At 43.0% G+C, this 16,292-nt stretch overlaps 2 protein-coding genes and 1 non-coding gene across 5 annotated transcripts in view; 1 reads left to right on the forward strand and 2 right to left on the reverse strand.

Annotated features, from left to right (window-relative positions):
- Positions 1 to 7,996, forward strand: part of IMMT (inner membrane mitochondrial protein) — a 41,556-nt gene extending 33,560 nt beyond the window's left edge. The window contains exons 11-15 of one of the 2 annotated variants that reach the window (XM_074992277.1): positions 856 to 870; positions 2,897 to 3,120; positions 4,055 to 4,186; positions 4,901 to 5,030; positions 7,019 to 7,996. In XM_074992277.1, coding sequence (XP_074848378.1) covers positions 856 to 870; positions 2,897 to 3,120; positions 4,055 to 4,186; positions 4,901 to 5,030; positions 7,019 to 7,626 — 1,109 coding nt within the window. In that variant the 3' untranslated portion in view covers positions 7,627 to 7,996. The remainder of the gene's footprint in view (positions 1 to 855; positions 871 to 2,896; positions 3,121 to 4,054; positions 4,187 to 4,900; positions 5,031 to 7,018) is intronic. The other variant, XM_074992278.1, reaches the window with a different exon arrangement.
- Positions 7,997 to 8,791: 795 nt separating this feature from the next.
- PTCD3 (pentatricopeptide repeat domain 3) overlaps positions 8,792 to 16,292 on the reverse strand; it is a 33,529-nt gene continuing 26,028 nt past the window's right edge. For both annotated transcript variants that reach the window (XM_074992281.1, XM_074992280.1), the window contains 5 exons: positions 15,447 to 15,532; positions 14,372 to 14,520; positions 13,284 to 13,325; positions 11,260 to 11,418; positions 8,792 to 10,610 (listed from right to left, as the gene is read on the reverse strand). In XM_074992281.1, coding sequence (XP_074848382.1) covers positions 10,559 to 10,610; positions 11,260 to 11,418; positions 13,284 to 13,325; positions 14,372 to 14,520; positions 15,447 to 15,532 — 488 coding nt within the window. In that variant the 3' untranslated portion in view covers positions 8,792 to 10,558. The remainder of the gene's footprint in view (positions 10,611 to 11,259; positions 11,419 to 13,283; positions 13,326 to 14,371; positions 14,521 to 15,446; positions 15,533 to 16,292) is intronic.
- On the reverse strand, positions 15,616 to 15,757 carry LOC142012957 (small nucleolar RNA SNORD94). Its single transcript, XR_012645517.1, has one exon. It is a non-coding gene; the product is annotated as a small nucleolar RNA SNORD94 (small nucleolar RNA).

The raw sequence follows: 16,292 nt of genomic DNA on the forward strand, positions 1-16,292 counted from the left end.
AAAGACAATAAGAATAAATCAAATGTGAGCAGCCTTTTAAGGTGTAAAAGGTTATGTCTAGAAAAATGAACATATTGGCACTCACAGTTATGAATTGTAGCAGGTTCATTTGTCAGGTATTTTAGTTCTATACTCTGTGTTAATTCTTTCCTAGCATCCGGGTTTGGGCCCTGATCTTCCAAGTGATAGTGCACTTTAGGTGAGCTCTTTGCAGATGTAGATGTCCTTTCTGCAAACTGTTAATTGCAGGACAAGGGGACAAAGAGGCCCACGTGTACATTGCGTTTTCTGGGGAAAATCTTCCCTGTGCTGGTCTGTCTTACATTTCAGACCTGACAGAGCTTCATTTATGCAAACAAACTTGACAGGTTTAACGAACCACGTTGTTGCTCATGATAAATGCTTCAGAGATGTATTCTGAAATATTTGTGTGTCTAGCGATAGGTATGTTGTGAACATCTCTGCTTTGGAATAACTAAAACTGAAAAACTAACTTCAAAGTGTAATGCTGTGCTGTGCTTTCCAATTAAATTTGTAGTGCTTATTCTTAATTGTAATTAAGCTTAAACTGCACTGCTGCTTTTGATTAAAGCTTTAAAATCTGCGTTTTGGATTTCAGAATGTTATTTTAGAGGCTTTGATACGAAGGGGCTTTAAGAGCTTTAACCCCCCGCGCCCCCCCCCCAAGAAGAAGCTGCCATTTTAACTCAGACTCCCTGTAATATGCTAAGGCGCTCTAAATACAAGACTATGAATAGTATATTTTCATGTACATTTCTGCATGCTTTTACCAACTAATTATTTGCTGTGGTGACTATTCATTAATTTTTCCAAACCTTCCTCTTTCTGTTGCAGAGATAACTGATTTAGGTGAGTTACTGTAACTTTTTCTGCTCTTATGAATGTTATTTTTCAAGTCTTCTGTGTGTGTGTTGTGTGCTGCTTACAACAACGCAATATCAACTGAGTGCTGTGTTGGTGCATTTGTAATGTTTCCCATTGAAGTGCTCTGTGAAGCGTGGTTCTTGTCTGTTGTACTTGTAAATCATGTACTTAAAATAGTTTTGTTGCTCAGGTAATAGTTACTGTAAATATAAATTACTTGGATAAATTCCTTACATGAATTTTGGCATGTCACTGGGGACACCTTGTTGCTGTCCGAGGTCATTAGGAACAGAGAACTCTGCACCAGAAACTTGTGTCCTGCCATTGGCTTGCTGAGTAACCTTGGACAAGCCATTTGGACCTAATCTTTCCAGTGCCCACTCATTTTAGGATCATCAGTTTTCCTATGCCCATCTGGAACTTCATTTTGTAGAGTGCTGAGCACCACCAGCACCCATTGGAACTTATAGATACTGAGCACATGTGAACATTAGACCCTTGAAGTCAAGTAGAGTCTGCAGAATTAGTGGATGACCTACATCTGTGTACTGTAATTTCTCCCCATTAGGAAAATGGTCAGTTTATCAGTTTGCTTACTTTGATTTTTAGGAGTCTGAACCAAAGCATGTTGTACAAGAGCCTGTTTTCCCTTGACATCAAACTTAAACCTGGTAGAAGGAGTTACAAACAACGCTTCATCACAGGAGCAGCACTTCTTTCCTGAGCCTGTCCACATGTCCTGCTAGTCATTGCTCAGCAGTCCTAAACTGGACTAAAAGTCCTTTGCAGCTCGTTTCCCCCAAATAAAATCCCATGCCCAGCAGCATCAGTTCCTCCTCCAGTACCCTGTGGAATGAATGAGCTTAGCTCAGGCCTGGCAGATCAGCAATCCTGGGCTTGTTTTTGGATCTGGTCTGGGATGGAGCAATCCAGAGGAAAGGGGGTCAACATGGAGAATGCTCTGCTAGTAGCTCCATCTCTTCTCTGCTGACAGCAAGGTGATGCAGCTCAAGGAGGGATGGCTTTTGTGTAGGTAGCCTGAGTCCAGTGTTTCAGCCTTTTCCGTGGTGTGGTGACCCCCACACCTGCCCCTGTTTAGCAAGTTGAGATCTCATGCCCTGGGCCATTTAGTGTTTCATAGGTAAGAACCAACGCCTTTAAACTCCTTGCAGAAATATATAGCAGCTGCAGATCCTGGAGCACAAGTATAGTGTGCTCATGGTAAGATAGTCTGCGTATCAACTAGGTTGCCTTCAGCTTGGGAATGGATTTGAGAGAGAACTTTCTGTAGCACACATTGAACAAGCCTGGTCCTGAGTGCCAAAGGTGGCAAGATCTACACTCCAAGCTAAAGCCTGCAACTTTCTGACCAGATGCAGATGTAGTTTTGATGCTTTCCATTGTTTGATCAACCAGGCCCCCAGCTTATGGACTGTGGTAACAGATGCGGGATATAAACCTCAGAGGAACTTGTCTGCCAATATTGGCTTGCTCTCCTTTCACTGCCTCCATCTTCTCACGACTGCACTTTAGCATGCCCTGTCTTACCTAGAATTTGAGTCTGCTTTACCTTATCTCCCTTGGGGTGCTCTGTGGCTTATTAGCACAGTAGAAGCTGCACAGAGCTTTAGAAACTAGTAAAAGGGCAGTTTTTAGCCATCAGCAGCTTATAATTCTAAATCAGACTTCATGGGGTTGGGGGAGACGGATGGAGAAAAATAGTGAAATATTGTGAGGTGAGCATTTTGGTGGCTCCTAACTGTATTTAGGGAAAAATAATGCACTGTGTTAGTTCGTAGACACTGTCCAAAAAGGCTTGTATGGGTGTGAAAGCAAGAAGAGGGGGAGAGTTACTAAGGTGCAAAGATCCTTGAATCAAAGGTGCTGAGTATCAAATATTTCCAGTTTGTGACCTGGAATGATCTCATTTTGTGTGTGGGCAGGGCAGGAGCTGGAGAAGGTGTGACTGTTTCTGCAGTGATCTATTTCTAATAAAAGTTGTTCTCTCCAGCTGGTCAGCTGTCTACAGATGACTTAAATTCTCTCATTGCTCATGCTCATCGTCGTATCGACCAGCTGAACAGGGAACTGGCAGAACAGAGAGTGAGAGAACAGCAGCACATTGAAGCAGCCCTGGAAAAGCAAAAACTGGAAGATAAGAGAGCGCTTGAGACAGCCTTGGCCAAAGCACTAGAGCACCGCAAAAGCGAGATCCAGATTGAACAGGGGAAAAAGGTATAGTAAGTATAGGGTAGTTGGTCCTCCCAGGCTGCTGTTTCCCAGTATGATCTCTGCATGCAGTGGAATTCACCAGTGGGGTCTGACACTTTTCAAGCTGCAAACTTGGTATGGTAGCTGATCAAAAAACATGAATATAGTTTTAGATATTAAATTGTGGTGCTCAAATGTGTGTGTAAATTAGGCATGTAGGGTTAAAACTTTCAAAAGCTCCAGAGTCACTTCATTTTGAAAATGTTCCTTGTAGATACATACTCAACCACAGATAATATACACAAGTATTGGATATTTGTATTCATGTGTGGCAAGTGTATCGTATGGCTTGCAAATGGTGAGAGACAAAATCTTGTGTGTGCGCGCTTCTGAAAACCAGGGGGAAATCTTGGTTGTACCGAAATCAACTGCATTCATCAAAGTTAAGAACCCTCCTCTCCCACCACACATTTGTTTTAATTGAGCTGTTTAGATCTAGGTTGCTGTGGCATTTGAAGAAAAGGGAAAACAGTGTAAATCCCATTTGCTCTATTAATTATGATTGGGGCCAGCTTGAGTGAACAGTTCACTTACAGGAAGCTCAGTACAAAAGAGTCTCCTGCAACTCATTATTACAAAAAAACCATTCAGGAATTAAGGGAAACCTACAGTATCAAGTTTGTAAGTGGGTAATCTGACATAATGTGTATATCTGAAAAGAAAATACTGGATTTAGTGGAGGGGGAAAAAATAGAAGCATTAAGACCTGATTTGGAAAATTTTAGAATTTTTGTGTGTGTTTTTATCTGAGCAATTTTTTTCATGCATTTCTATAAGTTAAAAGTATGCCCTGTTAACTATCAGGGAAATGTAATCACTGGTTTCTAGCACATCAACCTTGCTGTCAGCAAGCAGTTGGAAAGTGATGGCTTGTTACCTAGGGCTTATTTATGTACAGATAGAAGAAGTCCGAGAAGTGATGGAGAGTGAAATGAGGACTCAGCTCCGCAGGCAGGCAGCTGCTCATACTGATCATCTAAGAGATGTTCTGAAGATCCAAGAACAGGAGCTCAAGCTGGAGTTTCAGCAGGTGAGGGAAGGGAGAGATGTAACGAACTAGCCAGAGCTTGCATGGCATGGCATCTGCTTTACTGTGGGAGCCTTGTGAGACACACATCACCTAAAGGTCCCACTGGACAGCAGTCTTTTAAATGCACCCTTCAGTAAACTTCTAATACAGGCCATAGAACGAAGCCAGTTACGCTGAAAGGGATGGAATACACAAACTATTTGATTATGCCAGGTGCTATTCCTTTTAATCTTTTTGCTGGAGGAGATTAAACAGGAAGATATTAACAGCAAGTGCATTACTGTTCGGCCCTAATCTCAAGTTAGGGTGCTGATTGCCAGAGCAATGGTGTATGTACTACTAATTACAGAGAGGTAGCTGTGTTAGTGTGTATCTTCACAAAACAAAAAAGCTGTTGTGTAACACGTTAAAGACACAAGATAATTTATTAGGTGATGAGCTTTCGTGGACCAGACCCACTTCTTCAGATGTGGAAGTAGGCACAGGAAGTGGGTCTGCCCCAGAAAAGCTCATCACCTAATAAATTATTTTGTCAGTCTTTAATGTGCTACATGACTGCGGGGGTGTTTTGTACTAATAATGCGTATTGTCCTTGGAAGGTACATAGTGAACTGATCTGTGATAGTGTGTTATCAAGGGTGTCATTCAGGTTTCTTCATGAAGTATTTCTTTTCCTGTTTACACTGATACTAATTTTTTTTGGTTTCGTTTCAGAACTTGTCTGAGAAACTCAGTGAACAGGAAATGCAATTCAAACGTCTTACTCAGGAACAACTTGACAACTTCACTTTGGATATCAACACGGCCTATGCGCGGCTGAAAGGAATTGAGCAGGCAGTAGAGAGTGAGTACTGGAAAATGGGGCAGAAACATTTTGTTATCACTTTAACATACCAAAGCACAATCCGGATTGGGGGACAGCGTCACTCCTATCCTGCAACCTTAGGCACCTTACACTACCTTGCTATCAGGTGGGCCACTCACAAACAGACTTTCCGGCATGCTGGTCGCACCTTCTCTGTCTGTGTAATGTTGGCTTTCAGCAGGCTTGATTATATGGTGGGGTGACTCCAACACAGCCCTGTCCCAGATGGGATCTTCTTCCAGAAATGTTTGTCCTTTACTGCCCTGTCCTTTCTTGGACAGTGCAACTATCTTAAGCCTAGAGAACAAGAAGTCTTATGGCACCTTATAGACTAACATATTTTGGAGCATAAGCTTTCATGGGCAAAGACCCATTATACCTGTTATTCCTTTAGGCTTAAATTGCATAGGGTGATGGGAGAATCTCCATGATTGGAGATATTTAAGAACAGGTTAGATAAATATATAATGGATTATATAGATGGTGCTTGGTCCTGCCATGAGGGCAGGGACATGGACTTGATGACCTCTTGAAGTCTCTTCCAATTCTAGCATTCTATGCCATATTTTAAATGGAGTTACCCATGGGCACTTCCACTTAAACCAGGGATGTAAAAATCCCCTTTAATTGGTTAACTAATTAAACAGAAGGCTAACTTGCCATTTAACCAGTTAACCAATTAAAGGGGGAGTGGCTGGGGTGCTCCAGCTGGGCAGGACCAGTCCCAGTTCCTGGTGCCCCAAGTGTGCTGTGGGGTGGGGATGCTCCCTTCCAGTTCCTCAGGGGCTTGGGCTCCTCCTTCCCTTCTCCCTCCAGCCGCTGCAGACGGGCTGCTCTGGCTATGGTGGAGTGCCCCATCTGCTCTAGCCCATCGGTTAACCGTAACCCATAAATAGATGAGGCTTACCAATTAACCATTAATATCTAAAACACTGAGTTAGACAAAATGTTAAAGGTATTAACTACAAGAAGATAAAGTGAATTAAAGGTATTAACTACAAGATAAAGTAAGTGTTAAGTACTGAGGCACAAAAATCAGCATGGTTACAAGAAAAAAAAATTAAAGCACTTACTAGTATCTACTTGAGAAATAATCTGGGTTGCAACGCAAACTTTGTCAGACACCAGTAGATTACTGACCACAGTTTCCTATGTTGGAGCCCTTTCTGAGATTCCTTACAATGGTTTTGTCTTAAGTGTAGAGAATGAAGTTGGGGGAGGGTTTGCCTTGGAGATGTTTGTTCCTTCTCTTGAAAAACCTTTCCAGCTGAGATCCAGAAGTCTAGTCTCTGCTGCGGATTTATATTCACTTGTTTGAACTTTGTTTTCGTTCCCTGCTTGTCAACTGTTTATTGCTTAAATGCATAGTTCAGCAAGCACATGTTCCTTTGTTTAGTAGCGTCCTGCTCAGGGGTTGGAATGTGTTAGTCAAATAGTGGAATCTTGCGAGTTCGCATACAATGTTGACACACATTTTACCACAATACTGGCAAGCAAATCATTTGAAATCTCGTAAAGAATACGTGGTAAAAAGATTATTGCAGCAGTGCGTAGCGTAAGAATAGAGGGGTGTATTCCATCATGACCCAAAATTGATGCCTAAGCACAAAGTGCTGTAATGAAGGGGCCTGTTTTTCCGTATCTGCTGAGTACTTCTACTCTAGGAAGTAGATTCAAAGAGACAATAACACTCTGCCAGAGCATACCCATGGAGTAGCTCTTCTGCTTTCAAAGTGTCCTCATTTCAGCATTCAGACCCATTGTTATCCTGACCTGCTATGAAGGCAGCTCCATGCACATGTCCGAAAGTAAACTGATCCATGGAAAGGGAGCCAGGTTTTTGGTCAATGTGTTAAACTGACCTCTGGAGGCTGCTGCTGACCTTTATTCTTACTTTACCTTGATGTGGTGGTTACATTGTGTGTCAGTCAGTCTAAGCAAGTTGTCTTTCTGGGTTTATTCTGCAGGTCATGCAGTTGCTGAAGAGGAAGCCAGAAAGGCACATCAGTTGTGGCTTTCAGTCGAGGCTTTAAAATACTGCTTGAAGACTGCATCTGGGGATAATCCCACTGAACCTCTGGGGTGTGCAGTTGAAGCCATTAAAGCCAGCTGTTCTGACAATGCATTTACTGAAGCTTTAGTGGCAGCTCTTCCCCAAGAATCTCTGACTCGGGGAGTCTATAGTGAAGAGGCACTCAGGGCCCGTTTTTATGCAGTACAAAAACTGGCAAAAAGAGTGGCCATGATTGATGAGACCAGGAACAGCTTATATCAGTACTTGCTCTCTTACCTCCAGTCACTTCTCCTCTTTCATCCTCAGCATCGGAAGCCACCGGCTGAGCTCAGCCCTGATGATCTGGACACATTTAAATTATTATCCTATGCTTCATATTGCATTGAACATGGAGATCTGGAGCTGGCAGCTAAATTTGTCAACCAGCTGAAAGGGGAGTCTAGGAGAGTGGCACAGGACTGGCTGACAGAAGCTCGAATGACCCTAGAAACGAAACAAATAGTGGATATCCTGACTGCATATGCCAGTGCAGTGGGATTAGGAACAACTCAAGTGGATTGATCTAGGCTAGGGATTTGGGGATTATTATACTTTTGGAAGCAGTCTAATGCAGAATTGTTTAAGTGCTGGGAAGAAGAAAAATGATTGTAAAAGGGTTGCAAACAAGGACCTTGGAAGGGGTAGAAATGAGTTGTCACAAACCATGGGTACCGTCCTGTTTCCTTGCACTGAGCTGAATCTCGCCACCCGTTGTATTTATATTGTTTTTGGTCATTATTATGACAGCAAACTCCAGCTGCTTTCTCTGCAACTTGTATAACAATTTTGTTTCCAGGTTGTTCTGATTGGGCTTGCGATCCAGCCAAAATGTTTGTAACCCACCCTTACTGATTTGCCAATTGGTGCCGTTAAATAAAACTATAAAACCCAAGTCATATTTCTATTCAGTTATCTTCCTTAAATCGCTTACCAAATAAAAACAAGTGTGAAAAGCAGTGTTTCAATCAGCTATCTCACATACATGCTGCAGTCTCATCGTAACTGTTCCAGAGCAAATCAGTGATGCAGGGTTGGTAGTAGGGGCCTGAAGCTGATGGTAGGAAACTGCTGCCACAACTTAGTGACTGTTTTAATATATAGTCTTGTTTTCAGAGTATAGTAATAAGTTTATACCAGCACTAGCTTTTGCGTTTTAACCTTATATTGCTGCTGCTGCTTGCAATTATACTTTAAATCCTTGAATAGCACCATGATATCTAGAACATCTTTGTACTTGTGCAATTCAAAAGAAATGCATTCACACACGAGGGAAGTATCTAGTAGAACTGGAAAGGACTTGAGCGGTGGTTGAGTCCAGTCCCCTGCACTCACAGCAGGACCTATCACCATCCCTGACTTTTAATGTAATCTGCCCCAGGCCCTTGAAAAGCCCCCTCAAGGACTGAACTCACAACCATGCTGGGGTATACAAGGCCAATGCTCTAACCAGAGCTGTCTCTCCCCACCAAAAATATTTACATCTCATTGTGTTGCTACCATGATGTAAAGTATGGCTCAAACTAGCACAGGTTTCCTGAATGCCTCCCTGTTTTGCATGTTCAAGGCTCTTTAGTGGTAAGGAACTTTGCACTCTTTTAGTTTAAAATATAAATGTTACTCGGGGTAGACTGTACCATCTCTTTAACTGGCCTAGAACCACCCACCTTCATCTGTATTTCGTGCAGTGTCCTGCCAAACTACATACCTTTATTTACAAAACATACAGATGCAGTTTACTGTAATTCAGTTCTAAGTTGGAAGATAGTGTAGTAAACCTCTTCAAGCCTTTACCTACCCTTATTCATTAGAAGCTAGTTCAAACCTTAATCACCTTTCCCTGTATACCTATCATGGTTTATTATACATATCTGTACATATTTACTTTGCCTTATGTTTTAAAACCAAAGAGCCCAAAAATAAGGTATTTATCTAGTTACAGGTATCCACAGCCCTGTCATAATTCATTTACCTCCCCCTAATGTTGACATGTCAATTCTTACCAAAACTTTTACTCTCAGCCTCTAAAAGTTAGAAAGGTTTATATGGTCCTAGCAGGACCCCCATAGGAAAATGTTACACTGCCTGCTCTAGTTGAGTTTCATGTCACCCTAATAGTGGATAGACAGTACAGTAGCAGTCCAAGCTACTACCCCAAGAACAGATATAGCTGACTGCTGCAAGCACAAATGGATGACAGATGCATGGTGGCCAGCCATTACGTCCACTGACTGAGACAAGGTTGGGAAACCACTGTTCCTTGCCCTAAGTTTTGCTTAATGCAGTTGTAAAGATGGCTATTAGGGTAAGGGAAGCAAGAACAGAGATGCCCTCCCTTTGCTTACCCTGAGATGTAAAAGACCACACCTTTTGGCTGCCTGCAGTTTTCCCTCTTGTACCTATTACATGTTTGGGCCAGCCAAACTGTAACAGATATTGTCCCTCCCACTTTCTCTTAGCTGTCACATCTCACTTTCAATCTTGCCCTCAAACCCCTTTTCTGCTTGGACTGCTGTGTGTGCTGCTGAGCTTAACCTTTGTAGGCTGGTAGGCAGGTAAGGGACAGAAAGGATTAACTTGTGCCTTGAGGTCCTCCAGACTACTTAAGTGAATCCTCTTTACATGGAAGGAGGATCACAGCTGAGAAGCCACACTAAAATTCTGACAGGAACTGCTGCTTCCTGTGTCAGAATTAGCGATGTTTAATGCTATTCTTTGGGGCATCGTGTGCCAGGGACACTAATTGTGCTAGTAGTTTAAAGGAACAAATCCAATTTTACAAGGCAGCACAGCCCAAGCATGCTAGATGGTAAGATCACTGTAGGCCTCTGCTAGAGGGTAGAAGTATTTTTATGACCAGCACCCATGTACCTTTTGAGGTAGCAATCATACCCACAGGGGGCAGTACAGAGGGAAGCCCAGGGTCACAGAGGACAGCAGCTGTCACAACTTTGGCCTCCAATGCTCATTACTGCATCCACGAGGGAAGAGGAACCATAATCAAACCTCCACAGAAGACTTCACAGATCTGCTCCCTTACGCTGCAGAATAACATAACACTTAGTAATACAATGACTGCACAGATGTGGCAAGAATGTGTCAAGCCAAACAGTATTTAAAGCTGTGTTAAATTCACAGACTAAGTCAATCAGAAAGAAAACAGGTAATTGTCCCAGTCGGCACTATACAAGTATGTTTTCTCTCAACCCTTTGGATAAGTCACTAGGAGAGCATTTAACAGGAAAGAGCTTTCATCATTTCTCCCATCTGCTCTGAAGGTGGTGGTGGGAGTAAGATATCACTGCAGGCCTCTTATGCCTAGAACATCCTTTGGTCTGACGTGTCCTGCAGTAGGAGAGATGTGAAATCACTGGTGCAGCTTTCCCAAGCAGCCCACACAGGCAAAACCACTTGACATGCTCCCATTCTTTGTGTCCAAGAGAATCAATTAGGTCTGCTACTCGCTGTCGCTGTCACTGCTGTGGGACTCAGCAGCTTCCACAGCCTTCCTGTGAAGGAAAGATGTGATTGAACAGTGAGATTGTTGAACCCAGCTTGTGACACTTACAGAAAGGACAGTTCAATGCTAACTCCACATTATGCTTCCATCTAACCCTGCTAGACAGCTCCCTTCCAGACAGCAAGCAAGGGGACCTTCCACTCCACAGGCTCATTTGTAGGAAAAATGAGCTGGAATCTGAGGAACAGTTTCAGTGCTTTCCTTTCCTTTCCTTTCCGGTCTTATGGGTTTCCCTGACATTTAGCAACTCCAAAAGTTTTTCCCAGATGCAAGTCTCAGGACAGGTCTCTACTATGTGGAAAAGTGGATCTAAGCTATGCAATTAGAGTTATGTCAATGCCAGGTGCCCCAGAGGGTGTGCACAGAACAGCTAATCAAAGCGATCCCTCTCCTGCCATCCATTTCCAGCCTCTGAGACATCTATCCTGGCTAACAGCCACTGATGGACCAAACCTCTATGAATTTATCTAGGCCTTTTTTGAACCCTGTTAAAAGTCACAACATCCTCTGGCAAGGAGTTCCCCAGGGCTACTGTGCGCAGTATAAAGAAAAACTTTGTTTTGTTAGTTTTAAACTGGCTACCCATTGATTAGTTGCTGCTGATACGGAACAACAACCACACAAAACATCCATCTTACTTCTGCTCTTCAGTCAGCTCAAACTCCTCCATCACCCTTTGTGCTAGCTTCGCAGTTATAGGTAGACTGAAGGAAGCAGCCAGCTTCACTAGCTCAACCGCCTGAGCTGGACTGTTGCTTTGCTTAGTGCAGGTTAAGAGCTCGTACAACACCTTGTCACTGCAGATGAGAAGCAAATAGTGAATGCTCCGCAGACTGGGAGATGGCAGAGTTAGGAAGGAATAGCAGTTAAGTCAAACGCTTGTGAAAATGCCCACCCCAACAGAAACATCCATTAATATGCATGTGACAATGGAGGGAGCCTCCCCCCATGCTGGGCAGCACTTCTTGGCAGTGGAGACAGAGGAACAGGAACTTAGGGTTGGGAGACAATATTTTTGAGCCCCAGCTGCTCTCCCATTTACTGGCTGACAAGGGGCTGGAACATCCCATGGGAACGATGGAGGCACTGCTCAGAGCTGAGCCCTCTACACTGGCAGGCAGAGCCCTGGCTTCTCGTGCAGAGCTGCCTATAAGAGGAAAGTGGGTAGGGGAAAAATTTGTTTCTCTGCCTCCCACAACAGGCTCTGCACGTGAGGGGAATGGGGGAGAATCTGGAGAGCTGGCTCCAGCTCTGCTACTTCTGCAATGCTGCCATCCTGGCAGAGCTTTTCATTTTAGTTGACTGGCCAGGCTCCCTTGCCTCCTGCTGGAGGTTCCACATGGCTGATTGAGAAGAGGAGGAGCTGTGCAGAAGCTACCAGAGATGAGTAAGATGTGTATGTGAGGAGGGAGTGGGAGGGGGAGAGCGGCTGGGCCACTTAAACCAAAGAATCTTTCTCCTCTTCTACCAGCAGCTCCCCTCCCAGAGCTGGCGACCTGAGAGCTAGTGTCCATGCTAAAAATTTTCCCCTCCCACCCCTCAGCAGAGATTCCTGCTGGGGCTCTGACTTAGCACACAAACTTAGGGAATTCCACTACTGCAAGTGCTTTGGGACATACATATGCAGGTGCGTGTGGGGAATTAGCACGCAACAGCTCCTGCCAGTACAAACCTATCTAGGCAGGCCAGCTTTAATTACCAGAACTGATGCTTGGCCAGGGCCAACACAGACACCCACGGTCAGTGCCAGCACAAAAAACAGCTTTCTGAGGTAAAGATCATGTTGTTTTAAACCCATTGAGTTAAAATATCTACTGTTAAATGAAGCTTCTTTCTAGAGCTTCTCAAAAGATACCTATAAAACCCTCCACACTGGTCAGTTTTTGCTTCTACTGAATTTTTACCAACTGTAAAGTGATTAGTTCAGGAGCTAGTCTGATCTGAAGACTTCCAGAAGCCAACAAGAGTACATATAGCATTCACCCATCTTGCTGAAAGCAAAGTGTGCTAATCAATCTTAACATAAGAATGGCTGTACTGGATTGGACCAATCATTCACTTAGCTCAGTATTCTGTGTTCCCACAGTGGCCAATGCCAGGTGCTTCAGAAGCAATGAACAGACAGGTAATCAAGTGAGCCATCCATTCACCCACTGCTGGTTTCTGGCAAACAGAGGCCAGGACACTTTGGAGCACTCTGCATGAGGTTGGTTGGGAGAATGTCAGTAGGAGCTACTCCTGATCGCTAGTGGAGAGTTCTTCTGGCACCACACTAAGCTGTTGGCCTTGTTCGGCAGCACACATAGAGCTGCTGGGCCCAGTCAATGATTTTATTACCCCGTATCTCAGGAGTCTGATGAAGGGGAGGGGAAAAAAGCCACGGCATCCACAGGTTACAGACTCACACCTCTGCCACTTGATCATGTTCTGGGACAGAAAGAGCTCTCAGCAAAGGTGTTATATTGGGTGAATGAAGAAAACCACCCATGCCCATCAAGGAGGCCAACACCTAAATAAAAACTGTTCATATACTTAGGTGGTGAAGGTGAGAAAAAAAATCAGACTACATTCTGGTATAGTTACCTGGAAACAAAACGCAAGACCTCAAACAAAGTACTGTGAAACATCTGCCAGCTGAAGTCAGACCACTAAATGAACTCACCTGGGGATTCTATGGTTTTTTTGGAAAAGCTCCAGCATTTTCCTGTTTAAAGAAGACAAAACCCTGAGATTATAATATGCATCTCATTCAAAGATAAATGTACGCTTAGAACACCAGCAAAAGGCTTTTGCTCACTGTACTTTGGAACGGACCCTTCTACATGGTCCACTCCAGTGTTCCCTCTTATTTTTTCCATCCATGTGCAAAATAAATTTTGTTATGGCACTCAGGCATGTGTGGATGTGCACCAGCAGTAAAATCACATTCTGCCAGATGTGGGAGCTCTGCTAATCAGCTGGGCAGCATGAGACTCTCTCATCGGTGGTGACCAAAGTGCTCAGCTTACTGGGAATACTGGTCCGTTCTCTCACCAATACGTGGAAAACACTCATTGGGCAGCATCTTTGGTATACACATTTTTAAAATATTCAAAGATTTATCTGCAGATTAAAATAAGAGACTAATTCACAGCTCTCTTAGTCTTCAAAATACTAAGTAAATGTCACTGAAGGCATATATGCTGAATGTGCACTTAAAAAAAAAAACCAAACAAACAGATATAAACACGCAGCTTTACACAATGGCACCCATCTCTGTTCTTAAAAAAAAATTATCCAAGTGAATCAATGGAAAATTTCATGTTGATGGGAGCTGGATCTGACCCCAAAACTGGGGGCTGGACATTTGAAGCAACAACATTATTTTGAATTAAGACCCAGTATTATGGAGGGTCTTAATTCAAAATATGAGAAGTCTCAAAACACGTATAAATAAAATGCTCATAGACTGAAGTTTCTTTAATGCCTTTATAAAACATCTGGCAGCATAAAGCTATTTGCATGCAAATGAGTATGATATTCCCTATGCCAGCTGCCATATTTACTCCTAGATCATCTTATTCAGAGGAAGATTGTAACTGTGAGGGAAAAAAAAAGTTCAAGTAAAAATACCAGAATTTACCAAGTTCTCCCATTTACAATGATCTAAAATCATCTGCACATCACAGTTTTACAGCCTGCAATTAAAACCTGACTCAGTGACATCAAGGATGCAAGCAAGAGGAGAATTCATGGTAACGCCACACTTACCAGGCTTCCTGGGTTCTCCCTGCCCTTGAGAACAGTATGGTTGCATTACCCAGAGCGCTCGCTGACCACTCTAAAGGGACCCGATTCTCCTCTTGAGTTCCAAAAATAGATTTTATATCTGCAGCACAGCCAGCAAATGACATCTGAGTCTGTGAAGAGACAACTCTGGTAGCATCAAAACATCTGTAACTTGTGTGACATCTTGTTCACCAGTCATTTGCCAGCCATGCTTCCACAGTCAGAAAATGCATCTCTTTGTCAGAAGACCGCTCCACCAAAAGGCTTTCAAGTGCACATTTTTAAGCACTACTGCACTGGTAAGTCACTGTACACTAAGGTCAGAAAAGGGGAAGCTCCCAGGTGATGTTCAGAAAGCTGCAGCAAGCTGCTTCACATTATGTCACTTGGACGGGTCTTGGTAAAAGCATCTACATTTGCACAGTTTTAAAATAATCTCAGCAAAGGAGATTTGCAGACCGCACAAAAGGCAATTATGCACCTCGCCCTCTTTGCACACCAGTTAAGAATTAAACGGGAGCCAAATGCTATCTGTCTCCCCCCATGGAAATCAGCTTATTTCAGTTAAGTCTGAAGATTCTGTGATCATACTACTACTGTGACATCTTGAGCAATGTTCATTCCTGTTTATCAGCATGGAAGTCAAAGGAATCAAACCAACCAGGTGGAATTTGGCTCCTCAGCTCTACAAATTCAGAGATGACAAATCCAACATGTCCCAGATAGATGCCAATTTAATTCTAGGAAGGAGAGATCTATTTTTTATGCATGGTCAGATTTTGAGCCTTATGCCCTTCTCCACTTAGAAGAGAGCATTTTTGTGAATGGTCCATTCAAGTATTGGAAATCACTTTCCTCTTCCACCTTGGTCCACAAGAGGCATGTGTTATTTGTAGAGAGCCTATACAGTGAATGAAAAATCTAGAATGACCTTCTATGTGCATGGTTCTAGTTACTCTAATACCTTGCACCTTCTGTTAAACACATGCACAAATTCCCATTGGACAGAAAAGTTGGGCGACACTTTCACCCTCACAGATTGCTTCATGAAGCTCACCTCCTGAGGGTGTATCTCCCTGGCCATCAGAGCCAACACTTCCTCCAACAGTTGGGGATTTTTGCTAAACCCATGCTGTTTGATCTCTGATTGAAGGAAAACAGTAGTTAGCAATGGAACCATCTCAAGAGCTTACTGACTCTTAAAGCCAACATTCCCTCCCATGGGCAAAGCTGGACAATTTTTAAGGTATAAGGCACCACTCATGTAAGTGTTCTCACTTCTCCCACCACATGCAGGACAAAAACATTTACATTCAGCTTTCACAATGCAGCTGAGGTCCATATCTCTGCACCAATCATCATTGCTGATTTAAAGGAAGAGCCACGTTTTCCCTTTTAATGAGTAGTAACAGAGAGGTAGCCATGTTAGCCTGTACTCCACAAAACATCAGAAATGTAGCACTTTAAAAACTAACAAAATGGCTTACTTGGTGATGAGCTTTCGTGGGACAGACCCACTTCTTCAGATCAATCTTATTTCCAATACAGACTGACATTTTTAAGTACAGAGGACCAAAAACAATAAAAACTGACAAATCAAGTATTTAGGACCAAAGGAGGTGGCAGAGGGATGGGGGATGTTAAGTGTTATCTCAGGCAGGACACTTAACATTCCCCATCCCTCTGCCACCTGCTTCAGTCCTAGGTACTTGATATGTCAGTTTTTAATTGGAATTTTTTTTTGTCCTCTGTACTTATAAATGTCAGTCTGTATTGGAAATGAAATTGATTTGATGAAATGGGTCTGTCCCACAAAAGCTCATCACTGAATAAATCATTTTGTTAGCCTTTAAAGTGATACATTTCTGCTATTTTGTTTTCTTTTAATGAGTACTTCCCACTA

Source organism: Carettochelys insculpta, chromosome 4 (genome assembly GCF_033958435.1).
Source record: "Carettochelys insculpta isolate YL-2023 chromosome 4, ASM3395843v1, whole genome shotgun sequence".
Classification (NCBI taxonomy): Eukaryota; Metazoa; Chordata; order Testudines; family Carettochelyidae; genus Carettochelys; species Carettochelys insculpta.